The sequence below is a fragment of the Citrus sinensis genome, chromosome 7 (assembly GCF_022201045.2).
Source record: "Citrus sinensis cultivar Valencia sweet orange chromosome 7, DVS_A1.0, whole genome shotgun sequence".
Lineage (NCBI taxonomy): Eukaryota > Viridiplantae > Streptophyta > Magnoliopsida > Sapindales > Rutaceae > Citrus > Citrus sinensis.
Window position 1 is genome coordinate 28,514,152 of NC_068562.1, and position 26,694 is coordinate 28,540,845.

The 26,694-nt window shown below is 33.4% G+C and overlaps 2 protein-coding genes and 1 pseudogene across 20 annotated transcripts; all 3 read left to right on the plus strand.

Annotated features, from left to right (window-relative positions):
* Positions 1–3,926: 3,926 nt before the first annotated feature.
* Positions 3,927–12,196, plus strand: LOC102607473 (putative disease resistance protein RGA3). Of its 19 annotated transcripts, none has more exons than XM_052444305.1 (12): positions 3,927–7,147; positions 7,255–7,340; positions 8,231–8,489; positions 8,894–8,960; positions 9,572–9,707; positions 9,825–9,900; positions 10,028–10,078; positions 10,210–11,015; positions 11,116–11,230; positions 11,353–11,470; positions 11,589–11,764; positions 11,915–12,196. In XM_052444305.1, exon 1 carries the CDS (start codon positions 4,275–4,277, stop codon positions 7,110–7,112), a length of 2,838 nt encoding a protein of 945 aa, XP_052300265.1. In that variant the 5' UTR covers positions 3,927–4,274; the 3' UTR covers positions 7,113–7,147; positions 7,255–7,340; positions 8,231–8,489; positions 8,894–8,960; positions 9,572–9,707; positions 9,825–9,900; positions 10,028–10,078; positions 10,210–11,015; positions 11,116–11,230; positions 11,353–11,470; positions 11,589–11,764; positions 11,915–12,196. The 19 variants fall into 19 exon arrangements, 18 of the variants coding, with proteins under 18 accessions (XP_052300265.1, XP_052300266.1, XP_052300264.1 ...); XM_052444306.1 differs by having other exon boundaries at positions 10,816–11,015; XM_052444304.1 differs by having other exon boundaries at positions 9,572–9,900; positions 10,028–10,091.
* Positions 12,197–13,175: 979 nt separating this feature from the next.
* On the plus strand, positions 13,176–15,995 carry LOC102623762 (pentatricopeptide repeat-containing protein At4g39620, chloroplastic-like; annotated as a pseudogene).
* An 8,213-nt stretch (positions 15,996–24,208) lies between these two features.
* On the plus strand, positions 24,209–25,274 carry LOC102607180 (heavy metal-associated isoprenylated plant protein 23). The gene is made up of 2 exons (XM_006464205.3): positions 24,209–24,674; positions 24,769–25,274. Exons 1-2 carry the CDS (start codon positions 24,512–24,514, stop codon positions 25,065–25,067), a joined length of 462 nt encoding a protein of 153 aa, XP_006464268.1. The 5' UTR covers positions 24,209–24,511; the 3' UTR covers positions 25,068–25,274.
* The last annotated feature ends 1,420 nt before the right edge of the window (positions 25,275–26,694 follow it).

Sequence of the window (26,694 nt, forward strand, 5' to 3'; positions counted from 1 at the left end):
GCAATAGAGATAAGAGTAGTAGCAGTAGAGATAGAGCCGCAACAGTGGCTAGAGCAGTGGTAGCAAAGCAGCAACAGCAGTAGCAGAAGAGCTACAAAATGAGTAAGGGTAATCTTCATCACCTATAAATTCTCCTTATTTTTATCTTTTATTTTCATGCTTTTACGTAAAATAAAAGTAAACTTTAATTAGCTTTTTGCACATCCAGCAGCCAGGTGCCAGCATAAGAATTGAAAGGATCAACGTATCTTCACAGAATATTCGGGTCGCAATGTGATTAGTCGATTACTTTGCGCTCTTTTAACTTTAATGTTTTTTATTAATTTATAAACCAAACAATCCTATGATTTTAACTATTCCATATGGACATTATGGTTTAAAATAATAATAATAATAAAATCAGTAATGCTCATTGCTGATTTAGGGGCAATAATAAGGGTTGCTAACTGTTAATGTAAATGGGCCATGTAACACCTGATGGACTAGGGGCTTGTTAACCTTTGTCACAACTTGTTGCTAGACATGTCAGTCATTACCCACTAATGTCTAGTAGTCTGGTTGAATAGAAAGTTTATTTGGATATTTTATTCTTATAATGCGAAAGGATCAAATTGCCCACAAAAGCATTACCCCTGAGTGACAAAAGAGAAATTAAAGAGGCTAAAGTTTGTTGCTTGGCAAAATGGGATCCGATGATTACAAGTTGAAGTTGACAGCCTCTGTATTTTTCACCACTCCTATGATCACGACTAATGAGTTCTCTCATGTGATTAAGTCCATTAAAGATCTCGTTAGTCGGAACTAGCGCATTACCATTAACTATGTTTACAGAGAAGTTAATTTTGCAGCAGACTTCTTACTCTTAGTAAACCATACACTATCACTTCTTTTGGGTCTTCATTTGTTACCAAACTCTCTTCCTAGCGTCATTGTTTATCTTCAACATGACATATATGATTTGTTTTTCCTTTTAACTCTTTTTAAAACCCGTTTGTTTAAAAAAAAAAAAAGGCTATAATTTATTACTTATTAGAAATAAAAATATAATATTAATTACTATTTTAGTTGTGAGGTATGATTACACACAATGGCGGTGGAAATTCACTGGCCGTTAAAAGTTTAGACTAATTTGGGCATCTTCAATCTTTTATGAAAAGATGGAAGGAACCTTTTTTTGGAATCGTTCAACATTTTTTTAAGTTATCAATAGTTAAACGAGCCTTGTGTAGCTCGGATCCTGTCATCTGGGAAGATGACTTTCCAGCCGATGTTTTGTGTATGTTTGAATGCTTAGCTTAATGAATGGTTTACTTTTTGAGTGGATGTATGTTTCAGCTACAGCAAGGTTCATCTCTTATTCCATTATACATCTATTGATTACTGACTGATTCCTCACTGACAGACATGACCCACTGGATGTGCTTTCACACGTAAAAACAAGGGTTATTTTTAGGTACCTCCCTTGAGGTTTAGTGTATTTACAGTCAGATAGAAAGTATACATGTAATTACAGGGACCTCCCCTGACGTTAGTATTCAAATACGTATGTCATTAGTATGTAAGGGCAATTGTGTAAAAATATATTTAAAATTAAAAAAAATCAAAAGTGAGATGATTTAGTTGATTCGTCTCTTTCACAACCCTTCAAAGGAGCCAACATCATCGCCTCACAGCTCTGGGTTTAGGTAATAACCAGCAGCATGAAGAGGGCTATGGAGATGATTGTCCCAGATCTCATCAATAATTTCTCAAATTGGCCAATATTGGGTTTTCTTGTTCTTAAATTCCTCTTTAATTGTCTCCTTTGCTTGATCCATGGTTTCATAGATGTAACCCACTTGTGGTTTATCAGCCCCATTGATCAAACACAGAACACGCACAAGGGGTATAGTTGCCTTTAGGACCATCTTGGCTGTGCTCCAAAAAGAACGAATCTCCACTAAATTAACTATCCTCTTCCCCTCTGTTCTTGAAGCCCATTTCAACGCCGAAGTCTGCTAGTGGTCCTGCAATATCTTCTCAACCCAAGACCACGTGGCCGCCGCCATCGCATGTAACTCCGCCTCCGTCTTCGTTTGGAAGGGCGAGACCCACTAGGAGTGCTGGTGGTGCACGGAGAAAGCTCTGGACTGGGGTCGCGACGGCGGCCCAGATCTCATCATTGACGACGGTGGTACGCCACGTTGTTGATCCGCGAGAGAGTCAAAGCTGAGGAGATCTACGAGAAGACCCGGAAGCTACCCGACCCGGCCTCCACCAACAATGCCGAGTTTCAGATTGGTTGTACCAGATGCAAGAAAATGGAACCCTCTTATTCCCTGCCATCAATGTCAATGACTCTGTCACCAATAGCAAGGTAATTTACTTTGATTTGCGTCAGATCTCAATTTTATTTTATTTTATTTCATACCATCAATTCATTAAATGTTTGAAATATTGGAAGAAATTAAATACTAATGTTTGATAATGCAATGGGGGAAACAATTTGATGACTTGTGGATGCCGCCACTTGCTCCCAGATGGTTTGATGAGAGCTATTGATGTTATGATTGTCGGAAAGGCTGCTGTTGTTTGCGGTTATGGTGATGTTGGCAATGGTTGTGCTGCTACTTTGAAGCAAGCCGGTGCTTGTGTAATTGTAACTGAGATTGATCTGTACTAGGATGTTAGGTTTAAATTTCTTAGGAGTGTGTGTTTGGGTGGTGGGAAAGTTGGAGGAAAAAAAAGCTTGGTTTCAGTTGATTGAAGACCATTCGGGTTTTGAATAAGGTTATGGATGGGGCTGTGTGGATCATTTTGTATTTGATGCAGTTTTAAAGTTTTGCTTGCTTTGCTGCATCTTGTTATCCTATTGTTTACTGATGAATCATTAAAAAATATTTTTGTTTGGAGGTCAATGAAAATGTAGAATCAGTGTAAAAGATAACTTATAATTTTGAGGAGGAGGGTAATTTTGTAAATTTAACAGTCGACTAACAGTTAAACTAACTGGATACTAACGGCAGGGGAGGTGTTTATAATTACGTGGATACTTTCTATCTGACTGTAAATATACTAAACCTCAGGGGAGGTACCTAAAAATAACCCGTAAAAACAATAATAAAACTGTAATCTGAAATGACCTTTCATTTTTTATTGCCTTCTGTCGCTATCTCTTCTATTATGATGAACTAAATTTATCTGGAACTTTGAAGAAGATCTTATCACAGGTGTTCATATTCATTTATGGGTTAATTTTATCCTGCCCCAAAATATTTTAATATTTTTCACCACGTATTTATATATTTTAAAAATATTTATTTCACATTTAATTATATTAATTTGATCGTTATATTTAACAGAACTATTTAAAATTTAAGTAAATATCTTAAATACATCTTATCTTGAATTAGAAAAAATAAAATGAGATAAAATATTAATTTAATAATTAATATTTATATTAAAAAATTTTATTTAAAGATAATTAATAATAATTTCATTAATTAAATTATCAAATAAATTTAATTTATCATCATCAAATAATATTTAGGATATGAATTTCTAAATTTACCTTTTGACCATGAGAATAAACGGTCAAAATAACAGAATTGAGTGTGAAATGAGTATTTTCGAAACATATAGATACGTGATGAAAAATATTAAAATATTTGGGGGCAGGACAAAATTAACCCTTCATTTATCTAAAGTAAAGAAAATTTATTTCTTTACATTGGTTTCAATAGATATATAGAATTATCAATCATATAATTGTATTTTATTTAAAGAACATAATTAAGAGAAAATCTTAATTCAGCTATTACATAATAGCATCCAAATAATAGTATGAATTATATAAGCCTCCTTAAAATATTTATTACAAAAAGTTAATCATATAAAATTAAACATATATTCCTTTTTAGTTCCTAGAGTTTATGATAATTTCTTGCTTAGTACTCAACATGAAGTAAAGCCCAACTAACATAAAGTAACATTCAAGTAGATCAACTTGATTAAGGAGTTATTAACAATAATATTATTACTTTTATTAGAGATTTAGTTAGTATTTCAAAATCTCTCACCCAACTGAACGGTGGCTCCACTAGAACCCACTGGTAGGTAGTAGAGAAGGCTGTTTCTTACGTTAAACGTAAGTAGCAGCTCCCAAAAACAAGATATTCCTCAAATTGATAATTGATATAACACAGGGAACATCTTCACAATATAATTACCTCCTTTCTGCACTTTGGCAATAACTTTTTTTTATTGTTTTCAAATACTTCACCAAATTTTTCAATATGGTTGACGCGATGGTTTCCGTTGTTTTGGAGCAGCTGATTTCAACGGCTATTGAAGAGGCAAAAGAGCGGGTGAGGCTTGTAAAGGGTGTTGGTACAGAAGTGAAAATGTTGCAAGACAATTTTGAAGCCATTCAAGCTGTGCTGGTTGATGCAGACCGAAGGCAAATGGCGGAGGAACCGGTCAGACTTTGGTTAGAGAAGCTCAAATATGCATCCTACGACATGGAGGATGTGTTGGATGAGTGGAACACCGCAAGGCTCAAACTGCAAATCGAAGGAGTTGATAACAATGCTCTCGCTCCTCGAAAGAGGGTATGTTCCTTCTTTCCTGCTTCCTCTTGCTTTGGTTCCAAACAAGTGTTTCTGCGTCATGACATTGCTCGGGAGATAAAAGAAATCAATAAAAATTTAGATGGTATTCACAGACAGAAAGATATTTTTAATTTTAGTGTCATTAGATCTACTGAGAGGTCTGAGAGGATGCATAGTACTGCTTTAATTGATGTGTCTGATGTTTGTGGTCGAGTTGAGGAGAAGAGCACTCTAAAGAGCAAGTTATTAGGTGAGGGTAGTGAACAACAAAATGCCGTCCAAACCATCTCTCTTGTTGGGATGGGTGGAATTGGCAAGACAACTCTTGCTCAATTTGTTTATAATGATAATGATGTGATAAACCATTTTGGGAAAAGAATATGGGTTTGTGTGTCTGACCCTTTTGATGAGTACAGAATTGCGAAAGCAATCATTGAAGCTTTAGAAGGTTCTGCCACTAATTTAGTTGAACTAAATGCACTTCTTCTACGTATTAATGAATCTATTGCAAGAGAAAAATTTCTTCTTGTTCTGGATGATGTTTGGACAGAAGATTACAATAAATGGGAATCATTTCGACATTGTCTAATAAATGGACAGCGTGGAAGTAAGATTTTAGTTACCACTCGTAAGGAGATAGTTGCTGGAACGATGGATTCAACTGATGTTATCTCCATTAAGGAGCTGTCTGAACGTGAATGCTGGTCGTTGTTCGAACGAATAGCTTTTTCTAACAGACCTCGTTTGGAGTGTGAACAGTTAGAGGAAATTGGTAGAAAAATTGTCAGCAAGTGTAAGGGCCTGCCACTTGCTGTCAAAACTATTGGGAGCCTTTTGCGTTTTAAAAGAAGCGTGAGAGTGTGGCAAAGTATTTTAGATAGTCAGATGTGGCAACTAGAAGAATTTGAAAGAGGTCTTTTAGCCCCTCTTTTATTGAGTTATAATGATTTGCCGCCCACAATAAAACGGTGTTTTTTGTATTGTGCTATTTTTCCAAAAGACTACCGTATGGATAAAGATGAATTGATTAAATTGTGGTTGGCTCAAGGTTATATTAGGCCAAAAGAAAATAAGGAGTTGGAGATGATTGGGGAGGAATATTTTGACTACTTAGCCACAAGATCTTTCTTCCAAGAGTTTGAGACAGACGAGTATGATGGGCTTGTTGTAAGTTGCAAGATGCATGATATAGTGCATGATTTTGCACAATATCTCACTAAAAATGAATGTTTTTCAACAGAAGCTAATGGTCATGAAGAACCGTTGTCATTGATAAATACCCCCAAGGAAAAACTTCGTCATTCGATGTTGATGCTTGGATTTGAGGCCTCATTTCCTGATTCCTTATTAAATGCCAAGAAATTGCGAAGCTTTTTAATTCGTAGCCCATATGATGTCTTTTCACCGGTCCTGCCACGCTTGTTTGATCAATTGACATGTTTAAGGACATTAAAAATAGTTGCACATGGCTCTTGGTCTCGGGGTATGATTCGTGAAATTCCAAAGGAGATTGAGAAATTGATTCATTTGAGATTTCTTCAACTGCATCGTTTAATGATGGATGAACTGCCTGAAACGTGCTGTGAGTTATTTAACTTGCAAACATTAGAGATCCGTCAACACGGTTATTATTTGAGAAGCTTACCTCACGGATTTGGAAAGTTAGTGAATCTGAGGCATTTAAGTGAGTTTGTTGTGGGTATTACCGGGAGCAGAAATGACAGTCGAAGTCAAGGATGTAAATTGGAGGTTCTGGGACAGTTGCGTCACCTCAGAGGGTCTCTTAGAATTCGAGGGTTGGGGAACGTGAAAGATGTAGATGAGGCTAAATCTGCAGGGCTTGAGAATAAGATGAATCTTCTTCATTTGGGATTAGGGTTTGATAAGGAACTGATAGAGGAGATGAACGAGGAAAATGGAGCAAAGGATGAAGCAATTATTGAAGCCTTAAGACCACCTCCAAATCTTGAGTCACTAGAAATATTATTTTATAAAGGCAAGACTTTGTTCCCCATTTGGATAGTGTCGTCATGCAAACTGAAGAAATTAAGACTCCAGGGTTGCCATTCGGTAAAATTGCCTCCTTTGGGAAAATGGCCATTGCTTGAAGTACTCACAATAGAGTGGATCAAGAGAGTGAAAACAGTGGATGATGAATTTTTGGGAATAGAAAGTAGAGATCGTCTACATGGTATTGGCACATCTTCCTCAGTTATTGCCTTTCCTAAATTAAAACAACTCAAGTTTACTCTTTTAGAAGGATGGGAAGAGTGGGATTTTGGGAAAGAAGATAATATTACAATCATGCCACAACTAAAGACATTAAAGATTTCTAACTGTTCGAAGTTGAAGTCGGTGCCAGACCAACTTCTTCGGAGCACAACACTGGAGGAATTGTGGATTAGTCAGTGTCCTATTTTAGAAGAACGTTTCAAAAAGGACACAGGAGAGGATTGGTCAAACATCTCTCACATTCCGAACATCCGATTTACATGGGATTATGTGCAAGGGGGCCCTGGCTGAATTCAATATCAGATAGCAACAGTTACCACTGACTGGTATTTTCTTCTCCTCATTCCTTTTAACTTAATTTATTTTATTGGTAATTGTTTGTAATATATTAACCGAATAATGTATTTACTTTATGATTGCAACAATTTTGCAGCTATATATATATGAGCAACAATTTTCTCTGTAATATATTCTTCACAAGCGAGTGGCTACCTGCAGTTAATTACCTTCAAATCCTAGGTATTTGCTTCTCGATCTTTTTTTTTTTTTCAAACTCACCTTTTTTGTAATTTTATTGAACCAAATCCTCTATCACACACACACATGTTATCTGGTCAAGAACGTATGCAATACTATTTTTTAATTATTAATTTTCTAATTTCACATTGAATAAATTAACAGTTTCTTTAATTAAAAGTAATTAGTTGAGACTTAATTATTGAGATGGTGTTAATTGAACTTTCAGGGATTTCATTACATTAAGGGTCCTTTTTTTAGGGATTCATCGTGTTCTTTTGTGGTATGACAAGTCTGAGCCAAAGCCTGTGACCTGTTGAATTTTGAAATAGAGAAACTCAGGTGCAATTAAAATACTAAGTAGTTTGTTTAATCATTTCACAGGTTTTTCCTCCATAAGCAGAAATTTTTTATCATGTAATTAATGGCCAACTTTGTTTGATCATCCAATATCATAATAAGCATGAGTTATAGCTTTTACAGCCGTGCAACGTGATTTTGATTTTTCTTCCTCATCTCTATATCTTGGGAAGATTTGATTTGGATTAAGGTTTTTGGAATAAGAGCATTTAATATTTTCTTTTGATTCAAAAGCAATGCTCACAGCACGATGAGCCTACTCAAAGCTGAATGAGTGATTTGTTTATTACATACTTTTTTTGTCTCTTCAACTTTAGAATTATTAGGATTCTATAATTAAGCATATCTAGATTCTGGACTGTCAACTCAACTTTAGCAAGTTCGTTTAAGATAAATATATATTAATTGGAGTTTAATTTGCAAGGTTGCTTTTAAATTGTCATAATTTGCTTCTAAATTAAGTTAAAAATTCAATTTAATTTGTCAAAAAAGTGATGTCTTATTGTGAAACACTCGAAATTCTTTTTATGCAGAGTAAACAGAGTAAGCGATGATTTTTCAGAATATGAAGTGATCATGCCACATCTTCAACTGCACTGGTTATTGCATTTCCTAAATTAAAACAACTCGCACTTGTCGTATGTTAGAAGAACGTTTCAGAAAAGACACAGGAGGGGATTGGTCAAAAATATCTCGCATTGCTTTAATCAAAATTCAAAATGATTATGTGCACGGAGGCTCTCATTGAATTCAATAACAATAACACTGAGCTACGTACCATTGACCCAAAAGGTATTTTATTCTTTTCATAGTTAGCTAATTCTCTAATTTATTTAGTTATTTGTAATATAAAAGGTTAAATGAACAAAATCTGGATCAAATTCTAAAACCTGTCATATAGTCTGGAAGCAGCAGTTGTTACTAATTTAAGCTGTGTCTGGTTTTGCTTCCTAGTAATTGTATCTTTTTTAAGCCCCTACCATAAAGTGTTTCATAAATTCTTAGAACTGAGGCTCAAAAGATTAGTTGATTTGATGTATTGATGAAAAACTTTGGTTATTATTTTTTGGACTTTAAAAGTTATATTTTTACCAAACATCGTTACTTTTTGTTTGAAAACAACAATAGCAGTACTTGCATTTCATTCAAGTTCTCCAAGATCCGACCTTTATGGACACATTACAACACTTTTGCAGGTATTAGCAGAAGTTTCCACCATAATTTCAAAGTGACCAGAAAAGCTGCAGTTACCATCTCTCCTAGGTATTTTCTTTTGTCATCAAATTCTGTGGAGCTAGTTAAGAAATGAAAGAGCTTATTAAGAACTAAAATTTCCAAAACAGGGAACTACAGAGAGAAGAATAAAATTTTGCTCAGCATACTTACATTTCATTTCTTAGTTAAATAAATATACAAAAACACATTCTTGTTTAACAAGTCATGCTCAGTTCAAGTACAGCTGTATTGCTAATTAAATGGCTCCCTTTGCTTCCATCTAATGGACACAGTTCACTGTCCTTTGTCCTTTACAAAGGACAGAGCTAACCTTTCTTGTGCAACCCTTCATTCTTATCTACAAGCTATCTATAGAAAGCCTGAGAGTGCTACTGAGTCATCACTCCTCGCCCAATTCATTTTTCATGTCAATGCTTTCTGGATGATTTGGAGATGAGCACCACGGTGAGTTGCCTCAGCATGGCATTTCATCGAGCAGTCTGATTCACTGTATCAAACACCCTTTTCACTCTAATATGTATCATATAAGTTATCCGGTCTATATTATGCAAGAGTTTTTTTACTGAAATCATTGACTATATTTTCCTTACTTGAAATAAATTACTTGAGCATTATTTATTTCTTTAATTGTTTTTCAGGTTTTCCCACTATAAGAAGATATTTTCATCATATGACGCCCATATATTCGAACCCAGTGTCACAATAAGCATTACTTGGTTTTCAAGAGTAACTCATGTCTGATGTGGATATGCAAAATGTGGTCAAGGATAAAAGGTAATATCTTGTGGGAAAACTTATAGGGACTTATTTTCTGCATCAGCCTAAATTTTCATCATGATGCTAAGTTTTGTATCATTTCTTGAAGCAAATTATAATGAATTAATATTACAGAGGATTGGCAGCTTGTCATAGTTGCTGTAGTGGTTTGTGGCATACATGGGGAGAAGAAGTTTCTGATTTCTTTTGAGTTACGGTTTGGCTTTCATCAAGTGCTCTCTGCTTTGTCTTGGGAATATTAACCTTTTCATGGATTTAAGGTTTTTGGATGAGTTTGAAATCATCTTGTATTTATAAGACCAATTTTCTTCTATCAGATTTGAAAAGAATATTCTCACCCAGAATGCCTACATAAAGCTGAAGGACAGGTTTGTTTATTGTGTACTCATTTGTCTCTTCAACTTTAGAATTCCATAATTCAATTTCTCTGCTTTCTGGACTCTTGACTGTATAGTAAGCTTGTACTTGTAAGGTAAATATATTAAATATAATTCTGCAGGGCAAATTCCACTTTTTCCACCCTGCAGCTACAATTTCTCAGCAACCTCACCAAGGCTCGTCTTTTAAGTATTTAATTACCCTTCATTCTTTCTTCATTAGAGAAAAATGAAGCTGACATTTCTCCTTCCACCTTAAATTATGCTATTGCTTTGTTGGTTCTTATGCTGTTTTTGCAGGGCTGATTTATTTGGTGTTAGAAAGAACAGCTTGATTGGTAGAAAAACTTGGTCTATGAAGAACATGTGATCAATAAAGTCATTAGTGCCTTAAAAAAAATCGAAATAAGGTTATTAGTTCGTGTCCTTGTGAGTGCACGGAATTAGTTGAGGTTCCTTCTGGTCTCTGTAGCCGTATTTTGTTATTTGGCTTTATTTGAGTTTGGAAATAAACAATGGATACGGTAAGCCAATGCGGTTGATTTTGTAGCTGTGTGGACTGAAACAAGTTGGTGTGTCTCATGCTCTAGGGTGTTCTTGGGTCTTTTGCTCCATTCAAAAGTATTCTCCCTATAGTAATTTCGTTAGAATGAAATTGGTTGATGCAATTGATCATATTTGCCTCTAAATTAATCTAAAATTTCAATTGAATTTGCTTCTAAATTTAGGTGAATCCAGATGACATTATGTTTGGAGGACAGTACATAAGTTCCATGAAAAGCAACAAAGGCCCTACAAGGGATCAATGGTTCCACTTCTTGAAATCTACAACACTTGACTGATTTCATTTCCCTGAACTATGGGTCATGTGCAAACAAATGGTCAAGGGAGCCAAAGGTCAAATGCCACAAAACATGAAAGACATTAGGTACATATAGTCAATTACTTGTTTTGTTCACAGGGGTTTTAATTTTTTAGTCTTCATTTGTGAAAGATGTGGTTAATTAATTGATGTGGTTTGTTCATAGTAATTAGATAGTGCAAGTAAAAACACAAAGCGGATAAAATTGTTGTACTACTGTGGACTGTTGCAACGGAGAACCTTCTTGCTTCATTTGGACAAAAATGAAGCTTAGATTTCAGGTTCTTAAATCTGATTTTCTTGCATTTTGCTTTGTTGGTTCAGTTAAATAGTTGTAGAGAAGCATAAGATCGTGCTTTTTCTTTGTTAAATCGTTGTGTTTTTTCCCCCTTATTTTTGCAAGGCTGATTGATTTGGCCAATTGGAGGGACAGTTTGGTTGATGGAGATGAATTTAAAAGAGCAGCCAGACTAAGATGAAATCTGTTTCGTTTGATTCTCTTGTTGGGAGCTGGAATCAAGGTACATTTGCAGTTTAGATTCTTACAAGTGCTGGCGATCGACTGTCATTTGCGTAGCTTATATTGAGAAGAAGTATCGTAGTTTTTGTTAATCATTCTTGAGTGTTGTTGTGTGGTAGAGTATTTGTGTTCTGTAGTATGTGCCATATGTTGGGGATGGCAAGAGAGCCATAGATGAGTACACATCAGAAATTTTTATGGAGGCAAAGACACCATTCTGCGGCCACAATACTCTCTTTTGGCTGCTGCCATCATCTTACTCAGCAGCAGGATCATGCTCAAAGCTGAATGAGAGGTCTGTTAGTTTGTTGCGTACTTTAAATATTTGTCTCTCCAAATTAGAATTTTATTAATTTATACATCTTTGCATTATGGACTGTTCTTGGTTGATTCTATGATAAATTAGTTCAAGAAATATTTATTTATATGTGGTTAAATTTTGCAGGGCGAATTCCACTCTTTCAGACCTGTGGCTACAATTCTCACCTTCTTCACCAAGGCTCCACTTGATCAGTTAACGCCATGTATATCATTCATCAGCCTGCAAGCTGGTCGGGAGCTCATAAATTTTGGTACATGGACAAATCTGTGGGGACGCAACCGGGTTCACAAGCCTACTGAAGAAAAATTTTAGGGCATCGTTCTTCATAATTTTTGTGTGTGAGACAATAGTGGTACCTTGGAAATTTTGCTAATGATAATGAAACAGTCTGGCATTTTGAATTTATGATTGTGTTTTTGGTCAAGTTGGCTAAATTTTAGCTAGACACAATATGGTTTAGAATACTTTGTTAGCCTCTGCTTTAGATCTCATATCTCAAGTAAAATGAATTATTTGGGAATCGTTGAATGTCTATCAATAAATTTGTCATCTTGATTCTCGCATACCTGATTTTATTGAGGCAATGATTAGCTTCTTGCTCTTTCTTTCACGCCTCAGGAATTAAAGATTTAACTATGATGTTGCGAAACGGTGGAAACAACATTACATTGCGGTAAGAGAATCTAATCTTGTCAGTGTTGGATAAAGGTCGATTCTGATAATTAAATTGCAAGCTGAAACAAAATAGCATTCGAACATGACACGAATTTAATAACATACAGACTTGAAATTAAAAATTTGCTTAGCAACACACACACGCACGCACGCACATGTAAGAGAATGGGAAATCCAGTTCATGATCGGCGAGCAGCAGAGATTACACTTATGTCCAAACGTCCCAATGCCTTGTATGGCTAAACGAAATCAACTCCCTGCATACAAGGAATATACTCAACCTAAGTTGGAAAGTGATGAGCATTGCTTTTAGAATATCTTATACTTAATTATCACCAAAAATGGTTCGGAATTCTCGTCAAATGGAAAATGGACCACATTTCCTTTGGTACCTTTACACACTAGTGTACTAATCTAAAATGAAAAAAATGAAGTCCGCATCTTCAAGGATTCCCCACAAATAGAGTTTTCATATTTCAATTTCAATTTTTTAATGGACTTTTTCAGTAATTTTGGCTTCTGGGTAGTTAGCATTTGTTGGGTTTCTTGTGCTTTTGTTCGTGTATATGTGTTTGAGTTTTCTTATGGCCTGTCTTGAGGTGCTCGTTACATCATATACTGTACGGGTTTTGAAGTATCAAAAGTGTTATGTCTGTTTGTAGTGCTTTGTTGAAATAGACACGAGCGCTTTTTTTTGCATTAAAAAACAATGAGACTGATTTGCAGAGAAGTATTTGATAGAAGAAAGGATCTTGAAGTATTTCATAGAGAAGCACTTACTATGTGATGTTTTAGAAAGCACTTTCAATTGCTTTTATTTCTGTACCTCAGTTTGTGTTTCCATATTTCATTTAGAGATATACGTTTAATTGGGCCTTATACCTGAGCATTCTTATCTCATGCAGTTTACAACAATGATGTAAACATCGTGATCACATTAAGATTAACTAAGAGAAATGAAACTTAATGAGTGTTAACCGATGATCACAGCGAGTTTAGTGCAAATTTGACATGTTTTCTTCAACAAAGTAAACAGTTTGATTGACTTAATTATTGCGTGTTCAGGTGTTCAGATGGATTCTGAAACAACGATGGTACATTGCTGATATGGGTATTTATTCAGAGTTCATAACGGTTATGGGGAAGAAGGGACAAACTAGGATGGCCATGCGGCACTTCTCAGAGATGCGTAATAGCAGGTTCCGGCCTGACGCTTCTGTATATAATGCTTTCATCACTGCACGTCTCCGCACCCGCGATAAAGCAAAGGGTAATTTTTAGGGACCTCCCCTGAGGTTTACTGTATTGACAGTCGGATAGAAAGTATTTATATAATTACAAGGACCTCCCTTGACATTCATATAAAAATACGTATAACGTTATTATAAAGGGTAAATACGTAAAAATAAATTTAAAATTTAAACAAAAACAAAATTCAAACAAACACATCCGAACGGAACAATGGCAGCCCCTTCTCCACGAGGCTGACAAAAACGTCATCGGTGCACGCCGCGCTTCCTGGCGCATCATGTCCTCCATCAAGCAGAAGGAGGAGTTGCGCGGCAACCAGGACTATGTCTCCGTGATTAAGGAGTACAGATCGAAGATCAAGGCCGAGTTGACGGAGATCTGTGGCGGGATCTTGAAATTATTGGACCAGAAATTGGTTCCCGCCACTGCCGCTGCTTATTCCAAGGTGTTTTATTTGAAGATGAAGGGAGATTATCATAGGTACTTCATCATCACCGTCCTCCATTTCAGTGTCTTCACAGGAGTGCAAACAGCTGTTGCCAAAAGAACACCAATTTTGGGTATGTGAAGGCTATGAAAGCAGCTTCAGAAGCAACCATCACCCTAAACCAGACCTTTTATCAAACCCTAACTCCATCCCAAATTCAGCTTCTTCGAGCGAGGCAGAAGAAGAAGACTCTAATTGCATCAACAGTTTCAACAAGTTTACAGATGAGAACTTGAAGATTCTATCCGATGCATTAGAAAGGAAAGCAGTAGTACCATGGCAGAAAGAGATAATGCCAGAAATCGCAAGAACGATCCTCAAGTGCAGGTCTAAAAAACTGCCACGCACATGAATGGAATAAACTCTCTCACGCGTCTCGCTTTGTTCAACAGCCAGCGTTGCTCAAATTTTCCCAAGTTTCCTCATCGCGTTACGTCGGCTCCGATCTCCCTCACCACATGCAGCAGCCAGCAAGTCTCAGCACTCCTCACGCAGTGTCGGCTCTGATCTCCCTCACGCAGCAATAGCCTTGTCTCCGACAGCTGTTGTAATCTTCTTGTTAAGGCAATTCGTGTAGGACATTGTACTGTTTATGAGTTGACTGTTAGGGAGTTGAAGCTCATTGTCCTGTAATTGCAACCTTCGTGATGTTGAGGAAAGTTTATCCTGTAATTCCTGCCTCTATGTTTATTTGTTTCAAAGAAAGAGAGAGGGAGAGTGAGAGAGCAAAGTGCTTGAAACGAACCGAGATTTGTTGCGTGGGGGAGAACAAATGGTAGACTTGCTGTGCGAGGGAGAACGAAGGGTAGACTTGCTACGTGGTGAGGGAGAACGACAAGGGCAGTTTTGGAATTTCAACAGTAACTGACGGTCTACTTAACGGAATACTAACGTCAGGGGAGGTTCCTGTAATTACATGAATACTTTCTATCCAATTGTCAATACACTAAACCTCAGGGGAGGTCCCTAAAAATTACCCTTTGTTATTTTGAGAAGGTGAAGAGAATGGTACCTTGCAGACCAAACGGTGTGACATACAACATCCTTTTAAGATTTTGGCTCAAGCTCGAAATGTAGATAAAGTCAATGCTTTGTTAAAAATCCAACATCAATTTCATAATCTAATCCAATTATATTTGTCCAAGCCTCAATTTTAAAGTTCAATCTATGAAAGATTTAAGAATTGTAGAGATTTGGAGATATTTCAAATCTAAATATCTACTGATGGTAAAAATATCTTAATATAAAAATCTTTAGAATATTTAAAAATATTTATAAAATGTACTTATAGATTATTACAAATAGCCCTAAGTTCTTTGTCGTAAACGTCAAGTGAATAATGAAGAATTAGAAGAGAAACGCAAGACTAAGCCGTGAGTGATGCAGTGTTTATCCTCTAAAATATCAATAAAGCCCTTCAATTTATTAAAACTCTTCTGTTACCTGAAGAGTTTTTGTTTTCAACAATTTGGTCCTCCTTTGTTTTCAACATGCTTTGCCCAAAGAACTCGATGAGAGAATCCTTGCCTCTGGTATCTATACATACAATGGTGAAATATTGTAATGGATGCATATGGGAAAAAAGGGATGATCATTGCTAAAAGAAATGGAATCTGTACTTTCTCGCATGAAAAGTACCGGTGTAAACTTGATATTATCACATCTAATCTGCTGATTGATTCGTGTGGGAAGAAGCAAGCTTATGATAAGATGGAGCAAGTGTTTAAGAGTTCAATGCGCTTTAAAGAGAAACCAATACTGCCTACATTTAGTTCAATGACTTTAAACTGAGTGCCACTCTTGAGGCTTACTGCCACTGGAAGCAGATTTGCTCTTTGAGAGTTCGCATAAGATGAGGGCGACTCCAGATTCATCGACACATAAACTTCTGTATAAGGCCTACGCTAAAGCCAATATAGAGGAGCTTATGCAGAAGTTAGTGAAGCATATGGAACAAAAATGGTATAGTTCTCAATAAAAGATTCTTCCTTGAGGCTTTGAAACTTTCAGTTCGATCTTCCCTATTCAATTCACAATCTGCAAGCGCCAAAACAGAATCCTAGTAAGATAAGGTAAGTGAAGATTTGCCTTGTAGTGCAATTAACACCTAAGCCGACCGAATTATGTCAAAATGCCTAAATAACTACGGTACAAGTTATCTATTCATCTTATCTCCAATGACAAATTAACTTTCTTACGACATGATAGCTACCTTGATAAGTAATTTGACTTATTCACATCCAGGTTATGAACGTTTGGAATCCATATTATGCAACGAGACATTGTTTTTGCTAATCCGATTTGAAAGGTAAGCTACCCTCCACATCAGAAATCTTGTGGGTATTGAATTTATAACCATAATCTTACAGTTTACTGCTGACACATTGGAGTTCTGTGGCTCCAAAATTAATCTCAAAGTATCAATATTTGATTTACCTTTTGCCAAAAGTCAGTGCTGTATTTTAACATTCTTAAAAGTATTCTATTCTGGGTGATTTGGAAAGTATTTCTGTTGGCCATGCCGTTTTATTCAGTTTCCTTATATTCAAGCGACATGAGTGCTGATCCTCTTCATCAAATAGCACCTCACTTTATATTCCATCTTTAGACTCTTCAAATTACTAATGTTCTTTTAAATGCAATCTTTATAAGATACTTTTGCAAACGAGTTATATGTGCACATGATGAATTTCCACAATAAGACTCACCTTTTTACTGCAGCGTCGATAATTTCCGTTGATCGCTCATCGTTATTACGGGGCCAATTAAGGGAGGAATTGCGGATCCTCACTGTGAGTGTTGAGCGGGATCTTGGCGAATGAAATATTGGGAACTTTGATGTTTGAATTTGAGATTCTGCAGAGTGACTCCTATAAATAGAATTATTTATGATTTGGGCCTAAGATTTGATAACTTAAAACGTTGGCCCATTAAAATTACCCATGTCAACTTTAATCCATGGATCTTCAATTTTGATATTACAGATGTGTATTTTTTCACGGATCAGATTTTACGGATTGTAAATTAATATATATTTGATCCACAATTTTATAAATTATAAATTTTTAATCTAATTCAATTCACGAATTAATATAATTCAATTCAAATCCAATCCATACGTCTGTAGATCGGATGCGGATTTGAACCAATCCATATCCAATCCATCATTTTGTGAATTGGTATACATACTGAAAATTTTTATTCTAGCCAATACATGAACTAACTAAATAAAAAAATTTAATATAAAAATAATTTTACTACCTATCAAAATTAAAATTAAATAAGATTTAAATAAATTAATCGTTTAAATAAAACTAGAAAATACATTTAAAGTTTCAAAATATAACACATAAAAAAAAAATCTCATTTGTTTAGATTAGTATATGAAAATTAACTATTTAGGAAGCTATATTTATTTATTTAATTATTTTTATTTTATATTATTATCAGATAAGATATAATATAGTTTTAATGTAATTGTATTTTAACTTATTTTTTTATTTTTTTACAGATTCGCAGATTTTTGTAGATTTACAGAAGTAGATCCATATCCAATCTACTAATTACGGATTATCAAATTTTTAATCCAATCCAATTCACAAATCCACGAATTGGATAGGATTCTGAACACTCTTATATATTAGTTTGTAGTAATGAGAAAGAGTCTAAATGAGGCTCGAAATATTGCCCTCGATATTATTGGAAGCACAATCTAAATTTGGGCTGGGCGTTTTGTTTTAAAACCAAGTCACTTTGATATTGAAAAACTACTAGCATTGGGGCTGGTTTTTTTTTTTTTTTTGCTGGTTATCTTAAAAAATATATATTTTATTCATTATTTATAAAAATGCCCCAGATGAATTACGAAATTCTAAAAGTCCCACAAACATAATTTTGAAAAATTTTCATACTGCCCCTGACTTAAATGTCTAACTCTAAATAATTTGATTAGCTATTATAGTTTCATGAAAATTAATAAAGGCAAGAAGAGAACCGCCTTTATCAAATGAAATCCATTAAAAAATCAATTAAAACAAATAAAATATAAATTTTACTCTTTCTTTTGTCTCTTGCGTAAAATAAAGTGTGGACTGCATAGCAGATTAGGCGATTAGCAGTGCGCGTCACTGTGTGAGTGGACTCCGTACACTTTTCTTCATTTGTATGGTTTGATGTTTTAAAATTCTAAGTTCATTAATTCTAATTTTTTATTATTTTTTTCTTTTTCCATTTTAAAATCCCTAATTTTATTATATATTCATTTTTTATTTTTGTGCTTCCATATATGAATATTTTTGCCATTATTGAAAGATTTAAGAACAAATTAAGTTATTAAGATCAGTACACTGTGCATTAAATTTTTAATCAAGACCCATAAATATTTTGTCTAGTTCTGTAAACTATAATTTTCATGTATATTCTTTTTATTTATGTTGAAAATTTTCTTTGAACAATAAATGTTATACTTATTCAATAAACATATTTCTTTGAACAACCATGGATAAATATTTAAGAAAGAATTTAGCAATTGCAACATTGTCAGGAAAAAATGAATGGTAGTTCAGAAGAAAAAGTTAGACTCAATTTGCATGATCTTCAAAGGGATCCTGGTTTACGAACAACAATTTCAAAGTTAGATCCTAATAGTCAAGATGAAGTTTGGAAAACATATTTGCAAATAGATCCTTTTCAACCTCAGAGCCATGATTTTATTATTAGGAGAAAAATCACGATGACTTGTCCAGAGTTGGTTTGATAATTATGTGGATTGGTTAGAATATAGCAGTAAAGGATTCATCTTTTTGTCTTCACTGTTATGTTTTCAGAGAAGAAAATAGTAATCAAGGGGGTGGTCCATGCTTTGTTGATGAAGGATTTAGAGATTGGAAGAAAAAAGAAATGTTGAGACAACATGTTGGTGGTGCAAATAGTGCTCATAACATAGCGAGCCGTCGTTGTGAATCATTGATGAATCAGAAAACACATGTTACTACATTTTTCTTTAACCATTTTAAAAAAATTCTAAGGGAGTACCAAGTTTGTTTAACTATTGTAATTAATTGCATTTGATTTCTTTTGAGACAAGACTTTGCATTATGCATTCTGTGGTAATAATAAATCTCAAAGTTAAAAAAATAGAGGAAACTTTCTTGAGCTTCTACGATTACTTGCTAATCGCAATGAGGAGATTAAATGTGTTATTTTCAACAACGCTCCAACAAATCTTCAAATGACATCTCCTAGTATTCATAAACAAATTCTAAGTGTTTGTTCAGCTGAAACTTCTAGAGCATTCATTCAAGAAATTGGTGAACTTTTATTTTCTGTTATGATTGATGATTCTTTGGCAGTTGTATTGGTCTTTCATTTTTACGTCACTTTAATTATTACGTAAAATATTAACGGTCTTTCTTTTTTTTTTTCTTTCTCAGATGGAAAAAAATCTGGGACTACAAAAGTACATATAAATCACGTGTGCTTATTTTTGTTTTTTGTTCGTGTGTTGGTGTCCACTTTCTGCAAAACAAATCTACGGTATCTACCGATCGAACCTTTATTTATTATTATTGATTTATTAATATTTTGAAACTTTATTACTTTGTTGTTTGTTTTTCTTTCTTTTCTTTTTTTTTAATCGATTTTATTTTATTTTTTGTCAATAAAAGGTGGAAAATTAGGCAGCTTTTGGACAGGACGTAGAAGACGAGAAAGCCTAAAAGACAATGAAGAGAAGCAGCTTAAAACAATTATTGGGTTTGAAAAAATGTATGATTTTGGATTGTGGCATGCACTAACTTTGCCACCGCCCTCTCTTTATTTTTTAAACTCTGTTGCTTTTGCTTTTGAATAAACATACCCAGATGAAAAAGATGGCACAGGAATTTCTTTAATCTTTCGGCCTTTATGTATAGCTTCATTGAGGGGTTTTTTTTTCTCTTTTTCCCTGCTTCTTCTTTAAGAAAATTATATTTTATTGCCTTGAGGTTATATATATATATATAGTAGTTGTGACTTTTAAATTAACTTAGTGCCTGTTTGGTATGGCTTATTTAAGAGGCATAAGGGCTTATTTAAGAGCCATAAGGGCTTATTTAATCGTATAAGCACTTTTTAAAAATTTTTATAGTGTTTGGTTATTTTTTTTGTAGAATTTTTTTAGTTTAAATAAGATAATTTATCTCTACTAGCAAAAGTCTAAAATTTGAGCTTTTGGGAGTAGAGGTTATAAAGCTTTTCTAAAAATATATAATATAAAAAATATCATACAGTTTAATGGTTCAAAAGTGTATTTTTTATTGACAACCAAACACCCAATGACTATTTGTCCAAAAGTTCTATTAGTATAAGCTCTACTGTTATAAGTTCTATTTAATAAGCTGTACCAAACAGACCTTAATTAGGAAAGTTTTGCCTCCACCAGTTGTAAATACTTTGATTAATTTTATATGTCTAGGTTTATTGTAGATTTAATATAACAATTTTAGTTACTCATAAAAAATGAGAATTTGATCTCATACCGTCATACAGCGGCATAAAGTTTTTTTTTTTTTTTTTAGCCAATTCCACATTTTAAAAAGCATCGAGATTTACACTGAACGCTTACGAAATAAAATTACATACATCTCAACAGCTCTGGGCCTACTTGTGCTGCTGGTTGATTAGAAAATCTAGTGGCTTTGGCTTTTAGCAAGAATTGGTTTTGCTTCCTCACCTTTTTGTACATGAACCAATTAAAGACGAGTCACAAGTACATGATAATATCTTTTTTTTTTCTTTTCAAATGACTAGTTGAAATGTTTACCATGAATTTATGATTTTTTTTCTTTTTTTAAGATTTGAATGAGATAAGAAATCTCACTCAAATTATGCATTCTTAGTGTTTTGATATTGCTTGAATTCGAATGACAGTAGGTGTAGCACATTCATGACCAACCATGAAAAACAAGAAAGCTCCTTTTACCTAATAAACATAATAAATATTAAAAATTATAACTAAGTGGTCATTTTAAATATTGAAAATCAACCATTTGACAAATCTAGATTTTTTTTAATTTAAACATGAATTATAATTAATAGTGAGCTGGAAACCTCTCCTCATTTTAACTTATCTAACACTTGAAGAATACTTATAACATCCGCAGATTTTTATCCATACTTGGTCGACATTTTCGTATTTATTGCATTCTTTATTAACTACTAGTTAATTATTTCTTCAACACATATAGCAGTGATTATTTTGAAAACTACAACATTACTAAATCAATTCACGATATTTTATTAGTGTAGTATTACTACTATCCTTAAATTGCATTAACTAACTGACGATGCATTCTTTTTTCTTTTCTCTTTCTTTGATCTTTCATAGATTCATATGCATGGATTGAAATGCCATGTACTTGGGAAAAGAGAGAGAGAGAATAATAAAGCAAAATGAAAGTTTGATTCTCAAAGAGCTTTGGTACTATATTTTTCTATTATGAGAATTTCTTTCAAAATGAAACTCTCAAAAAACAGAAAATGTTAGACATATTGAAGGAAAGAAATTCTTTTTAGATGTTTCACTAAAATGGTAAAAAATTGTTTCTAGTTATAACTATATGGAGAAAAAAAGGGCTTTCTAAAGCAAAATTATTGCTAAAACAAGGAATTCTTATGGAAAAAGGACACTTACACTGTCAAGGTATGGGGAATTGGTAACAAAAATTCCTAAGTTCTCAAAAAAGGCAATGAAGACCCCTTTTTAACCATAATACCCTTTTAATATAGTAATTAAAAAATTGACTTTAAAGTTTTTTAATTAATACGAATTTAATATAAATAATATTAGCCTATTTTTAACATTTAAAATAATATTAAGTTATTAAATTATTATATTTATTTTAATAATATATTTGTATTTATTAAAAAGATTTTAAATAAATACTTGGGTTAAATAGATTTTACAGTTAACAAAATATCTCCATATTAATAATATTAAAATTATTCTTTACATAATATTTAAAATATTTTTTAATTAATTTATTTTAATATTATGTTTCTATTTATTATTAAATATTACTTTAATATAATAACATAGGTCTAATAGATTGTAAAATATAAAAAACTAAACATTAAAATTATTTTAAAATGCATATTGCATTTTTTGGTGCGCTATTTCTATTTATTGTAAAATTTTGGGATCAATCTTTTGGGTTTTAATCGAGTTAAAGGTATTATAGTCTTAGTACCTTTTATTGAAAACTTAAAAGTTTCTATAATCATTTTCTCAAACATTGGGGTGTAGGTGTTTTTTTTTTTTTTTCAATTCTTATTGATAAATTTTTTTAAAAAAATTAATGAATATGAGTATTGAGGTAAATTTCTAATTCTCGAAAGCTCTCTTCAAAACATTATTCTTTCAGTAAAATTTATTAAAAAAAAAAGGAGTGGATTACAAGTAATCTAATATATGCATGTAAGGCCGCAAAAAGACTAGTTGTTAGGAGACAATACATGGCTCAAAAATAATAAAATTATCACCTCTCACATTTTATTATGTTTTTTCGTGCATAATTTAGGGACCAAGTTTGTTAATTTGAATATTTAAAAAAAAACTTAAATGGAAGGTAGGAACCGTGGCATAACTTGGAAGCTTCACTTTCTAAACTAAGAATGTTGAGTTTTTAAATTAATATTACATTCTCCTTCTTAACAATTAATAAAATTAATTACATAAAAAAATAATTTGATCACACCAGCTTTGTTCCAGCTGTACCCCCAACCAAACTTGCTGTTGGCTTGGTTTCTTCATACAAAAAATGGGTAATAAAAATACTTTCTTTGTTTTATAAAAAAAAAAAAACGATTTTGTATTATTTAAAAATGGACTTAAAAAACTTAACAATGAAATACTTTACATTACTCCTTATTTAAATAAAGGCAGCCGCTAAGTTCTGTACAAATATCTGCGTTGAAATTCGTGAACGTCTTATTCCTTTCTACAGTTCCGCACACGCGCCTGCTGATCAAACAAACCTTGGAAACAACCAATCAGAACTTGTGGGGCCCGCAGCAAGCTCCAATTATGAGGCTCCTTCTTTCCATCTTCACCGCCAGATCCTTGCCACCTGTCAATCATCAGAGCTTATGATTTTTTCCCAAAACGTGTACAGTGGTGATGTTCACATTGAGTGTGCCAGCTGCTCATTCATACGTGCTTTCCGTGATTGAGCGAGTCCCTTTCCATGAATACCTTTCAAGCGCTTTAACAATTTGTTTCCTGAAAGGAGCATTTTTTGCATTTATGTCCCTCTATTTTGATGTTTTTAAGCATACAAACTACAAAATCTTATGCTTTTCATATTTATGTTTACGTCTTTATATTTTAGCTTCTTTGCATGTATAGAAGTTGGTTTGAACAATTTGATTGGAAGATGATTTAATGATAAAGATAGTTGGGGACATGATTCCCATTGCATGTTTAGTTCTCAAACAACTATGCGAATATTCAAAATTTATTTAGATTTTTATAAATAATAATGTTCATATCTTTTAAAAGAAATATAATACTTTCAACATTCAATTTCAACACTCATGATACATAAAAATTATTCTAATTAAACTAATAAACACAATTTTTGAGTGACCAAATGGATAAAAATTTATCATGATCTTATTACTAGCAAATGAACGGAACGGAAAAAAAGGGGGGGGGGGGGGGGGGCTTTAAAATCATATTTATAAGAATGTGGATGCACAATTATAAATGTGCAACTATACAAGGACAGCAATGCAAAATTTACTACATTATTTCCTTACAAATGAAGATAATTGGCTTGTACATTAAGAAGAGCCCAAATCATATTTTAATGCATTAAAGCATTGTCCAAACTCCAAAAGACAAAACTACCAAAATATCAATGTCTGTAGGGTGAAAAAAGCTTTTGTTTACTCTTCTTATTTGGGGTCCACAACCTTTGTTCCTCTGTTTGAAATCTGTCCGAAAGTCTATTTAAGAAGCAGAAGCAGTAGAGGTTCACAACAGCTAGCCTTAATTTGAAGCACTTTTCTTTGTTTGTTACAAGGCAAGGCAAGGCAAGCAAAGCAAAGCAAAGCAAAGAATCTGTTTTTGAGTAAGGAAGCTCCTCTGCAGCTTCTTTGCTACCTTAATCTTCCATTTTCTTTATTAGTATAAATTCACCCCTCACAACTTGCAAGTGACATTTTAGAAACACCTTTCAAGCTTCTGCTGGTTCTCATTCTCACAAGTTTTTCTCAGAATTTTTCATTGACACCCCAGTAGGTGAAAAAGTCTTAAAAATCAGAAAATGGGAGTTGCGGGGACTTTAGAATATTTATCTGATTTAATGGGAAGCTCTGGCCATAAGCACAAGAAGAAGAAGAAGCAATTACAAACTGTTGATCTTAAAGTCAGAATGGACTGTGATGGCTGCGAGCTTAAAGTCAAGAACGCTGTCTCTTCACTAAGCGGTGAGTTTTGCTTTCGATGTTCTGTTTTGTAAAACAAGCTGAGTAATGTTTATTGAAACGGAATTGAAATGAAAGTTTCATTTGTTTTGAGCAGGGGTGAAGTCGGTGGAGATAAACAGGAAGCAACAGAAAGTGAGTGTGACTGGTTATGTTGAAGCAAACAAGGTGTTAAAGAAGGCAAAATCAACAGGGAAAAGGGCAGAGATTTGGCCGTATGTGCCTTACAATTTGGTGGCTCAGCCTTACATTGCCGGTGCTTATGACAAGAGAGCTCCTCCTGGTTATGTCAGGAAAGTTGAAGGCACAGCAACAAATGCTAGTGTCACTACACTTGAAGATCCTTATATATCTATGTTTAGTGATGACAATCCAAATGCTTGTTCTATTATGTAATATTGTAAGAAAAAGCACTTAAAATCCCCTGTTTTTGCTGCTTTTTCTCAGCTGATGATCAGTTCGGTGACTACCTGCAAAACACCATTGTAAAATTCCATTGTGGCGAATTAGGATTTTTGCATTTTCTGATTTCTGTTTTGGGGTTTTGCTGTAATATTATTGGTCTATTAGAGATGTTAATGAGAAGGTTAGTGGTTTGATTAATGTTTTGTTTAGTTCCATTCTGACTGGACCTGATAAGCACTCTTTTTTTATTTTTTTTTTTTGTCAGCTTTGTAAATGACTCAAGGAGGAGTTAATGTGGGTAGAGTTGGCAAAAAGGGTCATCGGGTCGTGTTTGTGTCGTGTCAAATATAGGTCGATGTAAACCCGATTCATTTAATAATCGTATTAAAATATTGAGACTCAAACCCGACACGAAAAAATAATTAGGTTACCCAATAACTCGTTTAATATCTATATATTAAATAAAAGTTAAATATTTACACTTTGTTATACATATGTATACACATACATACATACATCCATATATACATATATAATTTATCAATATTATAAAATATACATATCTACTAAAATATTACACACACTATTGAGGTTTTAATTATATATATGTAAATAATATTATATATCAATATTATAAAATATACATGTCTACCAATATTTTATACATTTACACTATTAAAGCTCTAAATGTATTTAAAATTTTATAAATAAAATATTTTGTCTATATTCATCCTTTTAAAAAATAAAAAAAATCATCATAATATTTGAGTTTTGATGACAAGAATCTGTAAATTATTTTAAAATAAAAAATATAATCGGGTCATTAATCGGGTAAATGGGTCAAGAATTGTAACCCTAACCCGACACGGAAAAAAATCGTGTTGACCCGAACCCGACCCATTTAATAATCGTGTTAAATTCGACGACCCATACCCATTTATTGGTATCGTGTTCGTGTCGGGTAATCGGGTCGTGTCAAATTTTGCCAGCTCTAAATGTGGGGGCCTGGAGTTTTAAATTGTTATGGGGCAGCTGCAACTTGCTTACTTTTACTTACTTTTACGGCTTTAGTTACCCGCTTTATTTATCTTATATTATTATGTATTGCGTAAGGTACATAATTTTTTTATAATTATTTAATAAAAATTTAACGATTCTGAAAATAATATAATTTTATTATTTTATATTTGTATAATCATTGTATTTTCATTAAATAATTGTGAAAATCTAACCGTTTGATGAACGTGGTGACTTGGAGCTTTAAGATTTAAGTTGTTATAGGGTAGTTACAACTTGTTTATTTTTACGACATAATTCTTCCACAGTCGTTTAATAAAAATTTAACGGTTGTAAAAATAATATGATATTATTATTTTAAATTTTTACAACTATTGAATTTTTATTAAACGATCGTGAAAAAGTTATCTTGCTTACATAATAATGTTACTTTTACAGTTGATAATTGAAGAGTCATTGTCATTTGATGATGTTTGCATCTCTTCCAAAATCCAAAATCAAATCATCAAGATTTTTATATTCAATGTAATTTACGTAATCTATTAGCATCAATAATTTTCAATCTTTGAGGAATGGAAATCAACCTATTCAATCCTATGTG

Excerpts from the sequence above, each read along its gene's own strand:
- LOC102607180 (XM_006464205.3), top strand. The coding sequence starts at position 24,512 with ATGGGAGTTGCGGGGACTTTAGAATATTTATCTGATTTAATGGGAAGC. Across the intron at positions 24,675-24,768 it reads CGCTGTCTCTTCACTAAGCG|GGGTGAAGTCGGTGGAGATA; the intron begins GTGAGTTTTGCT and ends TGTTTTGAGCAG.
- LOC102607473 (XM_025095758.2), top strand. The coding sequence starts at position 4,275 with ATGGTTGACGCGATGGTTTCCGTTGTTTTGGAGCAGCTGATTTCAACG.